Raw genomic sequence first — 14,729 nt, forward strand, 5'->3', positions numbered from 1 at the left:
CTCCTTAATGTTGTTTCCACCATGTTGAATTTTAGAGCATGTCCTTTTATGTAAAACCATCTGGTACTTTAATATCAAGAAGCTGATGCTGCTAAATAAATGATTTTTAAATACTTTTAACTGTTAAGCAAAAAACTGTGGTAACATGGTGCTTGGGGAAACTCCTCAGACACATCTCTTGGTGCCACCAAGTCTCCATCCGCCATGCTGAAAACCAAAATAATCTAACATAATCTATTAATTTATAACAGATTTTTATTTATTTATTTATTTAGAAAATTTGCCACCCATCTGATATCCAACATCTCAAATTTATTTATTTGCAAGGACACTGCAATGTTACAAAACATCCAATGGAGCTAACTTGCCTTCCAATCAATACTTGTTCCATGGTTGACCATGCCCACCCACACCCCCCAGGAATTTGTGGATAAGCAAATCTACATTGGGGGAATTGGGAGTGTGCTCATCCCACCCTCTCAAGTTTCCAAATGTCACAATCCAAAAGTTTGCATACCCTGAAAGGATATGCTGGAAAAGATAACAGAAGAAATTTTATCTCATTTCAGAAACCAGGATTCAGCATCTGATAAAGTACTTAGAAACCTGAAGCCTCTTTCACGCTTGCAAAGTAATTTGGGCCAGCCTTAACCTTGAATTAAACAGGATATGCTTCCAAGCAAACAGTGGTTAATAGCCTTATATAAGCCTACTAAGTCAATTACAGTCACAATGCCTTTACCAAAGAAATGTACACAATTTCAACTTTTTTTAAAAAAACAAAAACATTTTTTTCACCTCAAGATGTGGAAGCTTATTGAGGCAAAGGGAATATCAGCTACATCTATGATGAAATCTACTCTTTGGGCCTATTCTCATCTGCCATTAAGACAACACAATCTCATCTTGACAGTACCAATTTTCCCTTTTGGTTCCACAACGCTCTCCTTCTTCCATCACTACCTAGCCCATGAATGACATGGCCATAGGTTTTTAGTAGCAATACTAATGCAAAATTTACTAATGCTGCTTTTTAGTCCAGCATCATCTAACAATAACATCAAGGTGGGTAATTTCATTCATTTTTCCAGAGGGAAAGTCAGCTGGCCTATTTTAAACATGACCCAAGGGGCACTTTGGCAGTGTTGGAAGAGGCAGACACAACTCTTCCACTCTTGTCTCCAACCAGTCTCTATCAAAGCCACATTCTCCCAGTCTTTGCAACATTCAAAAAGTATTTGGTTCCTGGGTTCCCTTGATTTATACTACTGTACCACAAATATGTAAATATGCACTACTTCTAACACCATTTTTTTCTCCACGCTTCAAATAGCACGGAGAGAAACCCAACCTTTACATAGAAATCACCTAGGTGAGTTGGACAGCTATATAAATTTGTTTAATAATTTCATTTAGAGAAAAGGCTGGGAAGCTTTTTCCCTATTCCACATTAAAATATTATCATATGTCTCTAACATAAAATGCAGCAGCACAGATATTTCTTAGTACAGCACATGAAAAATAAGGAAGTTGAATTAATCTTATCTGTCAATTTCAATATCTTACCCCCCAGCTGGGAATAACAATAAGGCTGTCCAGAAGTTAATCAATTTTAGTTCTCCCTTTCTACAAAATCAAATTACCCTGGCAGAACCCCATTCCCTCCTCATTGGGGCAATTTTGACATGAGCATCTTTCTATAGGTATCCTTATTTCACAGTGTTTTTAAACATGGGAAATGCCCACATGGGATGTGGGTTGGAGCAAACTAACAAGCTTAGAGAAGACAGGACAGAGCCAAACCTTGCTGCAACTCTATGACTGGTAGAAGATTTTTCTGTTGGTTGGTAAAACGCTGAAAGCATTTATTATAATTATTTAAATTCATTGGTCCTATCCCAACTCCAATAGGCTCTGGGCAGCAAAACTATACAAGAAAACCAATTACATTGCATATAATCAATGCACACATAGACAAATCAGGACAAAACCATTCAGCGGTTGTGTCAAACATCAGCATTTTACTAACTCAAGGAGTCCCACACCCCTTGATGAAAATTGTCCTACCTGCAAACGGCCTTCTCAGCAGGTTTTAAAATCAACACCATGAAGAATGAAATGGGTGATAAGGAAGCAGTTAATAAACGCTCCCAGTAAGAAAGGCAGTTAGTTTCTTTCCTCTGTCCCAAAAGATGCTTTTTCAAGAGGCAACTGGACTTTTTGGTTTTTCTCTGAAGACGCTTCAAAGTCTTCAAAGAAAAAGCTTCCACATCTTGAAGTGAAAAAAAATGTGTGTGTGGTTTTTTTTTTTTCAAAGTTGAAAGTCTAGTTGCCTCTTGAAAAAGCACCTTTGGGACAACCATGACCGGGGATGACTGAGAATCTCCATAGATAAGACAGTCTCCTTCTGAAAACCTCATTTCCACAAAGGTGATGAGTTGTAACACCCCCCCGTTTTGTTTTTTAAAAATAATGTGTGGGAAAGTTAAGACTTTCCTTTTAGTTTCTTATTAAGATACAGTGCGGTCCTTACTGACGGGAGCCGGACTGACCACCCAGCGTTTATTATAAATACCGCCAGAAATCCACCATGCAAGTTTATTTAGGAGGGGGGATTCTGTGCAGCGCCCTTTACTTGGCATGAGCAGGCTGGAAATCGACGGGGAGTAGCTATTTTCTGCCGCCGCCCCCCCCCCGCTTCATCCCTGCCTCTTAAACCCGAGAGGAATTCAGCTGACATCCCCCCGCCCCGCTTCCAGCCCCGTAGCAAGCTTTCTCCTCCCTACCGTTTGGGGTGCGAGTAAAGAGCGAACCTCTTGCGCCTCCACCGCCCGCCTCCGCAGTCAGACGCTCGGCCGGAGCCGCGGCATCTTCCCCGTGAGCATGTCCTACCTCCCCCACCTCCTTTTAAGCCCCGCCTCTCCCAATCTCCTCCCGCCCCGGTGGGGTGAGAGGTCAACGCCGGGAAAAAAAAAAATGATGGCGGAAGAAGCTCCGCGAAGTTCCTCGAACGGGCGCAGAGGCTTAGGTTTGTTTTCATTTAAAAAAAAAAAACCTACTCTCCCCTCCCCATTCCCCGTTACATGGGCTATTCCTTCCTATTTCCTTCGAATCAATCACGGGACGGTCAAACCATTTCGCAGCTCTGTAGGGGTGGGCAAAGGGTTGTGGGGTGGCAAGGGAGAGAAGACGAGAGAAGAGGGTGGTATGCAGTGTATGGGGAATAAACCTCCAGGAAATCTTACCGTCACAACATCCAGATAATACCTATTCCCAGGATAGTGGCCGGAAAGAGATGCTTTTGGTTGGTCGGCTGGTTGTAATAATATTCCCAAGCTTCCAAAATGTATTTCTTTATTATACTTACACATATTTATTATACATTGTATTGACACTTTCTTTATTAGCAGCATTATGTAGGATCTCATTTAGAGTCGGAGACAGCAAGCATACCTAATACTCCAGCTTCCTTACTTCCCCTAGAACAGAGGTGGGAAACTATGGCCCCATTTATAACTTGTGGACTTCAATTCTCAAAATTATGGCTGGCTCAACTCTGGGAGTTTAAGTCCACAAGTCATAAAAGGGGCCATAGTTCCCCACCCATCTCCTAGAACAGCAACCCTGTGAGGTGGACTGGGCTGAGAAACACTGACTGACCCAAAGTCACCCAGCCGTTTTTTTATGCCAAAAGTGGGACTAGAACTCACCATCTTTTGGCTTCTACAATTTGTTCTTAATTTCTTCTTGTTCTTTTTATTAGGAAACAAACCACCTTTAAAAAATGAAAATGCTGCTGAAAGGTATTGTTTCTAAATATTATTTGCGTATATATATAAAAAATTTTCTATATGTCCCAACTTCCATGATCTCCTTTCATGTTATCCTCCCAACAGCCATATAAAAGAGCCTAGAGATATTTATGGGTCCTAAAGTTGTTGTGTGCAGATATTTGGAGCTGGAGCAGAGAAGATGCTTGGGATTCAAAGAGCTGTGGTTCTGTGGTTCAGAGTCCCCTAGTTGGTCAGAGAATTGAATCTAGATTGTAGTGAGCAACCTTTTATATCAGGGTCACATGCATTTTTGAACAAGGCAGGTTTTTAATTTGAGTTTTGAAGGGGTTGTGTGTTCTATAACAAGCGTTTAACCCTTCTGTTTTGGGTTGTTTCTAATCTTAAAAGTTCAATTTTCCACAGCTAGAGTCCAGGGATTGCAGATTGCCTCTTATCACTTTGCTACATCATACTATTGTAGAGATAATATACGAAGTATCATAAATCCAAGATGATAACAAGACTTATCTTAACTATTCCTATTGCTGATGACGCTTATAATACTGTAGTCCTCAGCTTACAACCAATCACTTAGAGACCACTCAAACTTACAATCTACCTGAAAAAGGGGACTTGTGACTTGGATCTGAAATTCTGAGGGTCGCCCCCCCCCCACGGTCACACGACCACACTTCAGGTGTTTAGCAGCACAGCAATTTGTAGCACCCTATGGTCATATGACTGTGATTTACTATGATTTTGCTGAAATCTGGCACTTTTGGTTTTTAGTAAAATTGCTCCATTGTGAATAATGTATTCGCTTAACAACTATGTCATTCTCTTAAAGACTGCAGCATTCAAACTTACAACTGCTGCATTTACTTAACAACCACCGTACAAAAGGTAAAAATGAGTCAGTCACATGACTTAATTGTTGTACAACAGTAAAGGGCAGGTTCCATTACAATTGTAACTTGAGGATTATTAAATAAGGACTTTATAGATAATGGTTTATTACCAGAGGACACAAATATCTTTGGGGGTCTTATTTATTCAAAGACAGCTCCCTGTAAGTTCTGTGGAAGACTTGCTCTAAAGTTTGTGATTATAGTCTAGATTTATTTAATCAGTTTGCTTATTACCAGCCTTGATTCTAGGAAGATTGTTTGATTCTTCTATGATCTTTGTAAATGAGTTTTGGGGATATTGAGTATACTCTTCACTGGCAAGCCCCTTTGTGCTCAGCTGCTAGCCATTATTCTAGAGCAAGACAGAAAATTCAAACCAAGTTTCAAAATAAGCCTAAAAAAAAGGATGATTTTATGTCATGAATATAACATTCCAATGAAATACATTATTTAAATAAAAGTTTTTAAGCAAACTGATATGAGTTGTCCAAATATTATATACACTACATTGTTAAATCCTTATTCATTTCTAGGAAAGCAGCACTTGAAGCTGCTATTAGGAAAAAAATTGAGTGTGAGCGGAAAGCATTGCAAGTTGTTGAACACCTGTTGGAAGATGACATTACTGAAGAATTCTTTGTGGATTGTGTATGTTCTTTCCTAAACTTATTTTTCTTTACATTTTTGGTTGTTCCTACATGTATTAGGACTGAAACTGAAAATGCTGGTTTAAATATTAAACACTTGAATGTGATATTGTTGTCAACTTTCTGGGTTCAACTTTAGTCATATTACAATATGCTTATCATGTGCGGAGTTGATAAAGGACCTGTGGTAGCACAGTGGTTTGAATGCAGTATTGCAGGCTAACTCCGCCCAAAATCCTGTGTTCAATCCTGATTAGCTCAAGGTTAATTCAGCCTTCTGTCCTTCTGAAGTCGGTAAAATGAGGACCCAGATTGTTGGGAGCAACATGCTGATATTTTTAAACCACTCAGAGAGTGCTGTAAAGCATTATGGAGTGGTATATAAGTCTAAATGCTAATGCTAAAAAGTGTACTATAGTGACCATGTTCACTAATACTAAGGCAACATTTTTACCAGTAGTTGGTTAAACAAACCTCAAATTCATACATGCTGGTAAGACAAAATGGATGAGACAATATACTATGCTACATGGCTCTTTTGTGAACAAGTCTTGCATTTTTAGAAAACTTTTCCGATATCTGAAAGTTACAGAAGGAAATATAAAAATGTCATTGGAGAAGGCAAGGGGGAAATTCCTCCCTCTGTTTTTATGTGAGAGGATTTCTGTGGGAGACCTAATGCCTTAACTTAAATTTGTATTTTTTTTAAAAAAGGAGTAAGACTGAAATTTTTGGATTTGCCAGTTGAACTTTGGCTTTTGAATAGGTTAGAAATATCATGCTATATTAAATATCCAGTTAGTTTTTAGCCTCTTAAATTCTAAATCTTTGCGTACATTACCAGATGAAAATAATTTTAACAGGATCCTCTTGGTTTCGTCATTTCAGGGGAGGCTTATAACATCTTCTCACTATCAGGATGTGGTAGAAGAACGATTTATCATCAAGATATGTGGCTACCCTCTCTGTCAAAATAAGCTACAGAAGGTAAGAGTTTATACATGGGGTGCGTGCTCTTGTCATTTTTCATTCAAAATATATTGCTTCCAGGGAATTGACTCACACTAGCCTTTTGCTTATTTTGGTTAAATGAGATCAGTTGAAGTTCACTCTCTCACACTTTTCTCTATGTAAAGATTAGGATTACCCCAAAGTCAGTTAAGTTAAATTGATGTTCAGCATGACTGGAAAAAAAAGGGGGCTCAGAAACTTGGCTCCAAATTGTTTAATATTATTCAATGCATATAATGCAGAACAGTCATTTTGTAGAATCCACAAGGGTTCAGGCATTGTGTTATGATTTTATTTTTTTTATAAAGAGTTTTTATTATTTTAAAAACACATAACATACAAAACATAAAAACATAAAACCATCTTCCATTTTATATACATATAGTGTATCAGTTGATTACAAATCTTTTGTGCTATCCTTTTATAGTCATTTACTCACAGTTTATATCAATTTTTACATTGTCAAACTAACATATGCTTATATATTGATCAGTTATTAATCATCCATGACTATTTATTCCATCACTTTATACGAGATATTCCAAATTTTATCTTAACATTTATGTTATACTTTCAACCAATGGTTATATATGTCTATATTATATTTTATATCAATCTATTAAATTTCTATCACAGAATTATCTAGTCTATTACATTACCATGTCTTTTTATCCAACTATTGATAAAACAAATCCCATATCATATAAAATTGTTTATCTTCTTGTTCTCTAATTTCAAATGTCAATTAACCCATTTCAGCACAATCCATAATTTTCATAATAACTTCCTTCTGCATAGGTATTTTATCGTTTTTCCAATTCTTAGCAAATACAATCCTAGTCGCTGTTAATACATTTACAATCAAATATTTCAACTCTTTGTTGTATATTTCCGGTATAATTCCCAATAAAAAGATCTCTGGTTTAAAGTCTACATATTGTTTTATCATTTTTTTCCAACCATGTGTGGATTTTAGTCCAATATTTCTTTGCATCCGAGCATGTCTACCACATATGGTAATATGAACCAGGTATCTGATGACATTTCCAACGTTTATCTAATGTATTCTTAAACATTCTTGCAAGTCTCGTTGGGGGTAGATGCCATCTGTAAAATATCTTATACAAATTTTCTTTATATGTAGTTGACATTTTCATTTTATAATTTTGAGACCACAATTTTTGCCATTTTTCTAAATCAATCCCATATCCAAAAAATTTTCCAAAGCAATCATCATATCTTTAACTTGTTCCTCCTCCAATTTAAATTCTAATAAGTGTCCATAAAGTTTTTTAATTACCTTTTCATCAGTACCCATCAAAATTTTATCTAAATCAGTCAGCTTATCATAAATGCCCAACAGTAAGTCATGCCCTTCTAAGGTCAATAGTCTATTGTTCCTTAATGTTATCCATTCCTTTACCCACATCAAATTTGTCGATTTTCCTGTTTAATTAAATGAAAGAATGTCTTGGACAGAGGAAAATGTTCCATGCAATAAGTAATATTATTCCTGAAGGATTCTCTCTCTGTGTGGCCTACTGATTCATTTTGAGACGCTTGGCATTGATTTAGTAGCTCATAAGATGCTTCACGTGCATAGAAAAGAATCAGATACAGATAATGACACAGTCAGTCTGATACAGGCAGCAGAAAAGTACAGTACCAAAGAGAAAAAAGATAAGTGAGGGAAAGAGTGCCTAAAGTTAATACAAGTAATTGAATGAGATAGTATGATGTTTTTAAAAACTGTGATAAATATATGACTTGAAAGAGAAGCATGCTGAACCAAGTTAATCAACTAACTTCTTTGCATTTCTTACATTTAAGGTGCCAAAACAAAAGTATAAAATTTCTACCAAAACAAACAAAGTATATGATATTACTGAAAGAAAGGTAAGTTTAAAACCATTCCTAAAGTTATTGTGTTTCATTTATTGTTTCACAAGAAAGAGCTTCAAAGAAATCTAGGCTGTGTCCATGAGCCCCAGGCAGCTTTTTTTATCCTGATTTTCACTTATTGTTTTTTCAGTCAATTTGTCTGCCATTGTAGTTGGATTTTCTTTTCTACATTACTCTACCAGTGTGGTTGGCTGTTCTTTTCATTCCCAGGTTATTCAAAGCTATTTCACCTAAATGTCTTTTAAAACAAGCCAACATAAGTTGATTCCATCAATGTTTAACTTGAGCAAATAAATATTGGCTGAATTTGTATATTGCACTAGGTCATAGTTTGCTCAGTGATGGGTTATTGGCTGGAATCACACTGAACAAAAACGGTACCATAAACTATAATGTGCACCCACAACGGCTAAATCTGTACAGTGTTCAGGGGTAGAGCAAATAAATGTGATTTGACAGGAACTCATATCAGAAAATAATTTTCCTTCATTATGTTGCTTTGCTGCTCTTCTAATTTGAAGTCTAGATGTACAAGTGCCACCTAACCAAGGTTGATGTCCTCATATGGTTCACCATAGACAGAATGCTTAACCACTGACTGTTTCCCAAATGACATGACAAATGGCAATTATCATTGTTTGTCTTTCTCTTGGCTAAGAAGTTCTGTTTTTTTTAACATCAAGAAGAGTACAGTAACCTGATTGGGGTTGGATTCACTATGTTCAATGGTAGGAGAATATAAATCACTTGTCTCCCCAGTTCACTTCTTGTGCAGTGTGTAAAATCATACTTGGTGCTGCTGCAAAAACTTCATTTTGCAGCAACTGCCAACTATCCTCTGCCCAGAAACAGAGAATAAACCGTCCACTGGTTTGAACAGCAGGCCAATGTTCCAGTGAATCAGCCAAGAACAAACTATATTTGCCGACTTTATAGTTAAGGCACTCCATATTATTTACAATTTGCCTTCTGAATAGTTGGCATGCACACTGAATAAAATGTAGCTGGTACTTTGTCTGGTATTTGGAATGCTTGGTAACATCAGCTACGCCTAGAAAAGCATACCAGACACTAAAGGGAGAAAACAAATAAAGGACAATAAATGTTATACTGTAATAGGTTGACTTCAGCCTACTTGCTATTGTAGAACCGATGTGGGAAAAATGAGAAAAAGACTCAAGAGGTACTAAGTTAACATGTCTGAGAACTCAATAAAGTTGTAGGCTACAACTCTTAGAAGTTTCAGGAAAATTATTTTCCTATATATTCTCTATCTTTATTGGGTATTGACCATTCCAGTTCAAACTGTGCTTGGGAGAATACCCCTCTCTCCAAAAATGTGTTCATTGAATCTTTATATCCATCTTTCAGTTTAACTTTGCACCATCTTTATTTTGTTACACTGAAGAAATAACTGTTGTTCTTATTCTTTTTGTGGGGAGCAGCGTTTTTGCAGCAATTTTTGTTACAAAGCATCAAAATACTTTGAGGGCCAAATATCCAAAACTCCAGTGTGGCTTCGAGAAGAAGAAAGGTACTTAGATGACTCATATTTCTTCCTCTGATTTCTTAAAAATTCAAAAAATCATGCACTATTTGTAAAGATTGTCTTATCTGACCAATACGTATTTTAGATTTTTTTTTTCTCCAGGCCAACTGCTGATTTCTAATGTTATGGATTGTCGGACATAAAATTTGATGCTGTTGCTAATGGGGGAAAAACAGGTGTTGGTGGATGTTAATAGGAAAAAAACAGAAACATAAGAAAAATAGTTTTTATTTGTCAAAGAATATAATTCATATCATTTAATCATAGCTTGTCCTATTGATAGCCAGTATGTTTATGTTTAAATAGGAGATCCATACAAATACATATTAAATGAGACTTAATGTAAAAAAAGTCCCCTAAATTTGCTTTATGACAAATCAGATTATTAGGTTATGGATTTCACTAGAATCTAGTACTAGTCTGCCTGACAGAAATCTTCCAGGCTTCCTAACAGAGATTTACCTCACTTTAAGCTATAATTTGATTTCATTTAGCATATTGTGTGAATTCAGACTGTTGTGCCTTACTAAGGAACATGATACATGAACCCATCCATTACTTTCCCAGACTTGAAGCTTGAACTGAGCGATGCTCAGAGGTATGAAGTACAGTTTCCAAAGCATCCTGGTTTGGTTAGGGTTATAACTGGCATACTAGCCAAAGCTGAATAAAGGCATCCCATGACTGGTTAAGCAGGCTGCTGTTTAATGGTTTGTCAATCCATATCCTATATTGATTGCTTTTGTTTTAGATCATTACAATTAACTGGCTTCTCTCCAAGGTGTAGTAGCGTAACAGATTGTATACATCTTCAGCCTGCCCTGGGTAGAGGAAAATACTGCTATTACTATTGCTTTACCACCGGTACATCTAAGGATCATTGAAGCATTTCTTATGCATGGACTGAAGACAAAATGAAGGCAATGTTATGAAGACAAAGCATAAAAATGATATTGTCAGGGCATGTTTGTGGTTTGATTAGGTACGGAAGAGAAGGACCCATTTTAAATATTGGTGATCAGTCTAATCATAATTAAAAAGGCAAGGGAGAAAATTTTTCCAAGGATGCAGAGAGCTGGGATCAAATTGTGTTTTACTATTTGTTAATAACAGGGAAACGGTAGCCAGCACTGCTCTGCTTGATTTGGAAACCATGCCTTATTTGAAGTCTAGATAAGACCTTTTCACCTGAAAATCAGGATTATCTTGCCTAATCTTGTTGGAGTACTTGTTCTAATTTTAGTGATGATACCAAGCAAGGACTGCCATCTTTAAATGCTTCCACATGCAGCATTTATTGTATATAATAATTCATAAATTTTTAAAAGGGTTGTAGGGATTTAGATATTTGTTGCATTTAGGAATTCTCTTCTTGTGTTTCCTGTCCCTCTTTTTTTTCCTTTCATATAATGATAAATAATATAGCTGAATAGCGTCCTTTTCTGTAGCACTAAACACCCCGCCCCCTCCAATCTGGATGCAGTTTATAGCAAACAAGATAATGTAACAAGACATCAAAGGGAACTGTCCAAAAGTATAAGAACAGGTCTAGGCTAAAAAATTATGACTTGCAACTAACCCAGTATCCACTGGGTGTCAATGTCTCATAAGGTATAGCTGTTACCAAGAAATAAAACCATACAGATTTAATGAATAGAACTCAAAATCTATTGTATAACAAAAATAGCAAAAATAAATATTATAACATTAAAAATATTTTTCCTATTAGATGCCTATGCAATTGGAACAATCTTTTTTTTTAATTTGAAGTTCCAAGTAGAGAAAAATCTATTTTAATTAGACTGTTCCAAAACTATCTCAAGAGAATCATGGTATTTAGAAGCTATTCATTTCTTAAAAGGTTCACTTCCCTCCTTCACACATAGAAGAATGTGAAGATAAGTCTAAGCCAGAAGGGCCTTCGCCTAGATTAACCTGATATGCTGATTTCATCCTGGCTTGTTAGAATTCCCTTCCCTTCATTCTTCGTGTCTTAATCACTTCACATTGCAAAGCACTCTGTATGGGGCTTCCCTTGAAAATTACTTGGAAGCTACACCTAGCTATAGGGGGCCTTTATGTCCATGCCTTGGTAAGCCTGTGATTCCTCTACTGCTTGCACAAGTTGCATTGGTTACCAAGGTGAGCTTCTGAGTGCAATTCAGAACGCTGGTTGTGACATATAAGCAGCATATAGTCTGGTTACCTGAGGGTTCATTCTTCCAGAGTAGGCATGGTGCAGATCCCAGCTTTAACATACAGGTAGTCTTCAACTAACCACAGTTCATTTAGTGATCGTTCGAAGTTACAACAGCACTGAAAAAAACGACGTGACCGTTTTTCACATTTACGACCATTGCAGCATCTACATGATCAAGATTAGAATGCTTGGCTTATATTTATGAGCATTGCAGCATCCTGGGGTCATGTGGTGGTGGTCATGTAACTGCAGGATGCTGTGACAGTCATACATGCCCACATTTTAATAATCTGACAGCAAAAACCCTGCAACAGGCGAAAGTGTGAGGATCGGTCATGAGGTTACAATTTCAGGTCCATCATTATTTTTAATGGCTGTTATACAGAACAGTTGTAAAGTGGGGACTACATGTAGTGTCATCTAATGGATCTCAGGTGGCATGCCTTTTCTGTCATGGCATCTGCCTTTTGAATGGCCTCTCCTCAGAGGTTCATAACTGTCCTTCATCCTGTATCCTTTCATTCATCCTTAAAGATCTGGCTGCTTCCCCAGGTCTTCTCTTTCCCCAGATTAGCCAGTAGTTTTTCTGTCAGGCTTTAACCTGTTTTTGGCTTTTATATCTTTATTGGCTCATGCCATTTTGTTCGTTAATTTTATTGTAAGTATCCAAAGTTGATTGGCTGGGACACAGTGGGGGTATTCAAATTTCTGTGGGGGTGGCTTGGTGGGGGTGGTTTGGTGGACGTGTCTAAAATCCCCATTCCCTCCTCACCCAACTAACCTGCTTTCCAGCTCGGTTCTCCTTTGCAGAACAACAAAAGAAGACCCAGCCAATCAGCTGGGATTCGGGAGGCAGAGAATAGATGGGGATGGGGGCCAAACAGAAGTGGTATTTACCAGTTCTCCAAACTACTCAAAATTTCTGCTACCGGTTCTCCAGAACCTGTCAGAACTGGCTGAATACCACCTCTGCTGGGACAGCTTTGTAACTTTAATGAAATAAATAAAATAATCCAAAGAGATGATAGACCTGTAATTGGTTCTGATCATGGGAAGTCTAGATAGCAATATGTTGGAGTCAGCTTAATGGGATTCATGTCTTGACTAAAAGGGTGGTTCCTTCCAAGTCTTTGAAGATCTGGAGTTCAGCTTTAGTGAACAGATGGCCAGGTCAAACCACAGATAAGAGATGAGAGAAGATACAAATAAGTTTGGAACATTAAAAGTATTAGTAGTTTTTAGAGAACTCTTTTTAAGTCTAAAATTCAGGCTACAATCCTAAGCTTGCATATTAGGGAATAAGCCTCTTGATTATCATACAACTTTATTGCTGTATAAATATGTATTAATTGCACCTACAATTTGTGTCATTTTATTAATCCGAATGTTAATTATCAGTTCCCCACATTTTCAGGTTCATTACATCAGGTAAATGTTTAATACTGTTTCAATCTTAAAAATGCTTTCAAAACCTGATAAATAATATTTGAATAATTGATCTGTGAATTAAGAATAACAGTTGATTAATAGTTTATTGGCTTGTTGCAGAACCAAACCTGTGCAAAACTTAAATGAGTTCGTTAGTGATTACAATCAGACTTGTCACAGAATATATTTTTCTGTCTTTCTTTCAAGGCCACCAACTATTGAGCTGCTAAAGAAAGAGTCAAGGTAGGGTAGAAAATTTCATTTTCAGAGCTGCAATACAGTTGAATGAAGTCTCTGATTTCCCACTCTCTGCTTCTCTGTCAAGTAGCCACCATTATTCTCATCCCCACAAAGCCCTGCTGGCTTGCCTTGATTAGTTGGGTATTTTTCTCCCAGTCTGAAAAGCCTGTTTGATCTGTATGATTTTCATCTGGCCCTAGTGGTGTAATTGAACCTGTTGAAACATGAGCCAAGTACAGTGTTTGCTCTTGAATCTGCTGCAGCAGTTTTTGTCTATGGTTTTCTTTGCAAAAGAAATGGGGCCAATTATATGTGCTGAAAGCTTGTTTACATCTTTAGATAATCCATTAAATAAATAGGCCCATTTGGTGCTTTATTTTTTTTTTTAAGCAAGCTTTTTCTGTATCTGCAATCTGTGTGTTTTAAAAGAATGGCTGTGTTTGCTAGAAGTCTTGTCTGCATTTAAAATACAAAGCCAATTCATGGTACATACTGTTCTAACGTTGTAATGTGGAGGTGGGAAATCTGTGGTATGGCTTTTTAATGTGCTTTTTGATCAAATAATAGGGCTGCTAAATCTATAAAGTAGGATTAAAACCAGTGTATCAAAATCATGGTTTTCAAAGCAAAAAAGGGTAACTGGCACCTACTTTACCATTTGTTTGATGCCATGAAAATAACCTTTCTGTTTATGTGGCCTTAATGACTTGCTAAAATAATGCAAATGACCAGCTGTCTGCAAGGAATATAAATCCTTCCATTCCCCACCATCCAGTCAGAGCTGAAGAAGCTTCTTCAATGAGAAGCGAAACATCTTCAAAGAAAAAACAAGAAAAATCCAGTTGCCTCTTGAAAAAGCACTTTTGGGACAACTATGACCTAGATGACTGAAAATCTCCATTGACAGTCCATTTCGTACTTAATATTCTGCCCAAAGACTGGAGAATGAGTGATTTAGACAGTTTTTAAAGAATGTGAACATGGGTAGTTCCATTGAATTTCTGTGTGGGGACGAATTGATTCATTCAGATACTAAGTAAAATGATTTATTCTCAGAAGAGGCAAATTAGA

The 14,729-nt window shown here is 37.0% G+C and overlaps 2 protein-coding genes across 2 annotated transcripts in view; one reads left to right on the plus strand and one right to left on the minus strand.

Moving 5' to 3' along the window:
* The window catches only part of GLMN (glomulin, FKBP associated protein), a 33,194-nt gene extending 30,269 nt beyond the window's left edge, over window positions 1-2,925 (minus strand). The window contains exon 1 of the mRNA XM_087930161.1: window positions 2,787-2,925. The gene's annotated coding sequence lies outside the window, so the exon portion shown is untranslated. The remainder of the gene's footprint in view (window positions 1-2,786) is intronic.
* A 7-nt stretch (window positions 2,926-2,932) lies between these two features.
* RPAP2 (RNA polymerase II associated protein 2) overlaps window positions 2,933-14,729 on the plus strand; it is a 45,575-nt gene continuing 33,778 nt past the window's right edge. The window contains exons 1-7 of the mRNA XM_026700322.2: window positions 2,933-3,028; window positions 3,764-3,803; window positions 5,215-5,329; window positions 6,217-6,315; window positions 8,170-8,235; window positions 9,687-9,775; window positions 13,626-13,661. Of these exons, the coding sequence (XP_026556107.2) occupies window positions 2,977-3,028; window positions 3,764-3,803; window positions 5,215-5,329; window positions 6,217-6,315; window positions 8,170-8,235; window positions 9,687-9,775; window positions 13,626-13,661 (497 nt within the window). The 5' untranslated portion in view covers window positions 2,933-2,976. The remainder of the gene's footprint in view (window positions 3,029-3,763; window positions 3,804-5,214; window positions 5,330-6,216; window positions 6,316-8,169; window positions 8,236-9,686; window positions 9,776-13,625; window positions 13,662-14,729) is intronic.

Source organism: Pseudonaja textilis, chromosome 3 (assembly GCF_049901715.1).
Source record: "Pseudonaja textilis isolate UNSWEBS1 chromosome 3, rPseTex1.2, whole genome shotgun sequence".
NCBI classification, from domain to species: Eukaryota; Metazoa; Chordata; class Lepidosauria; order Squamata; family Elapidae; genus Pseudonaja; species Pseudonaja textilis.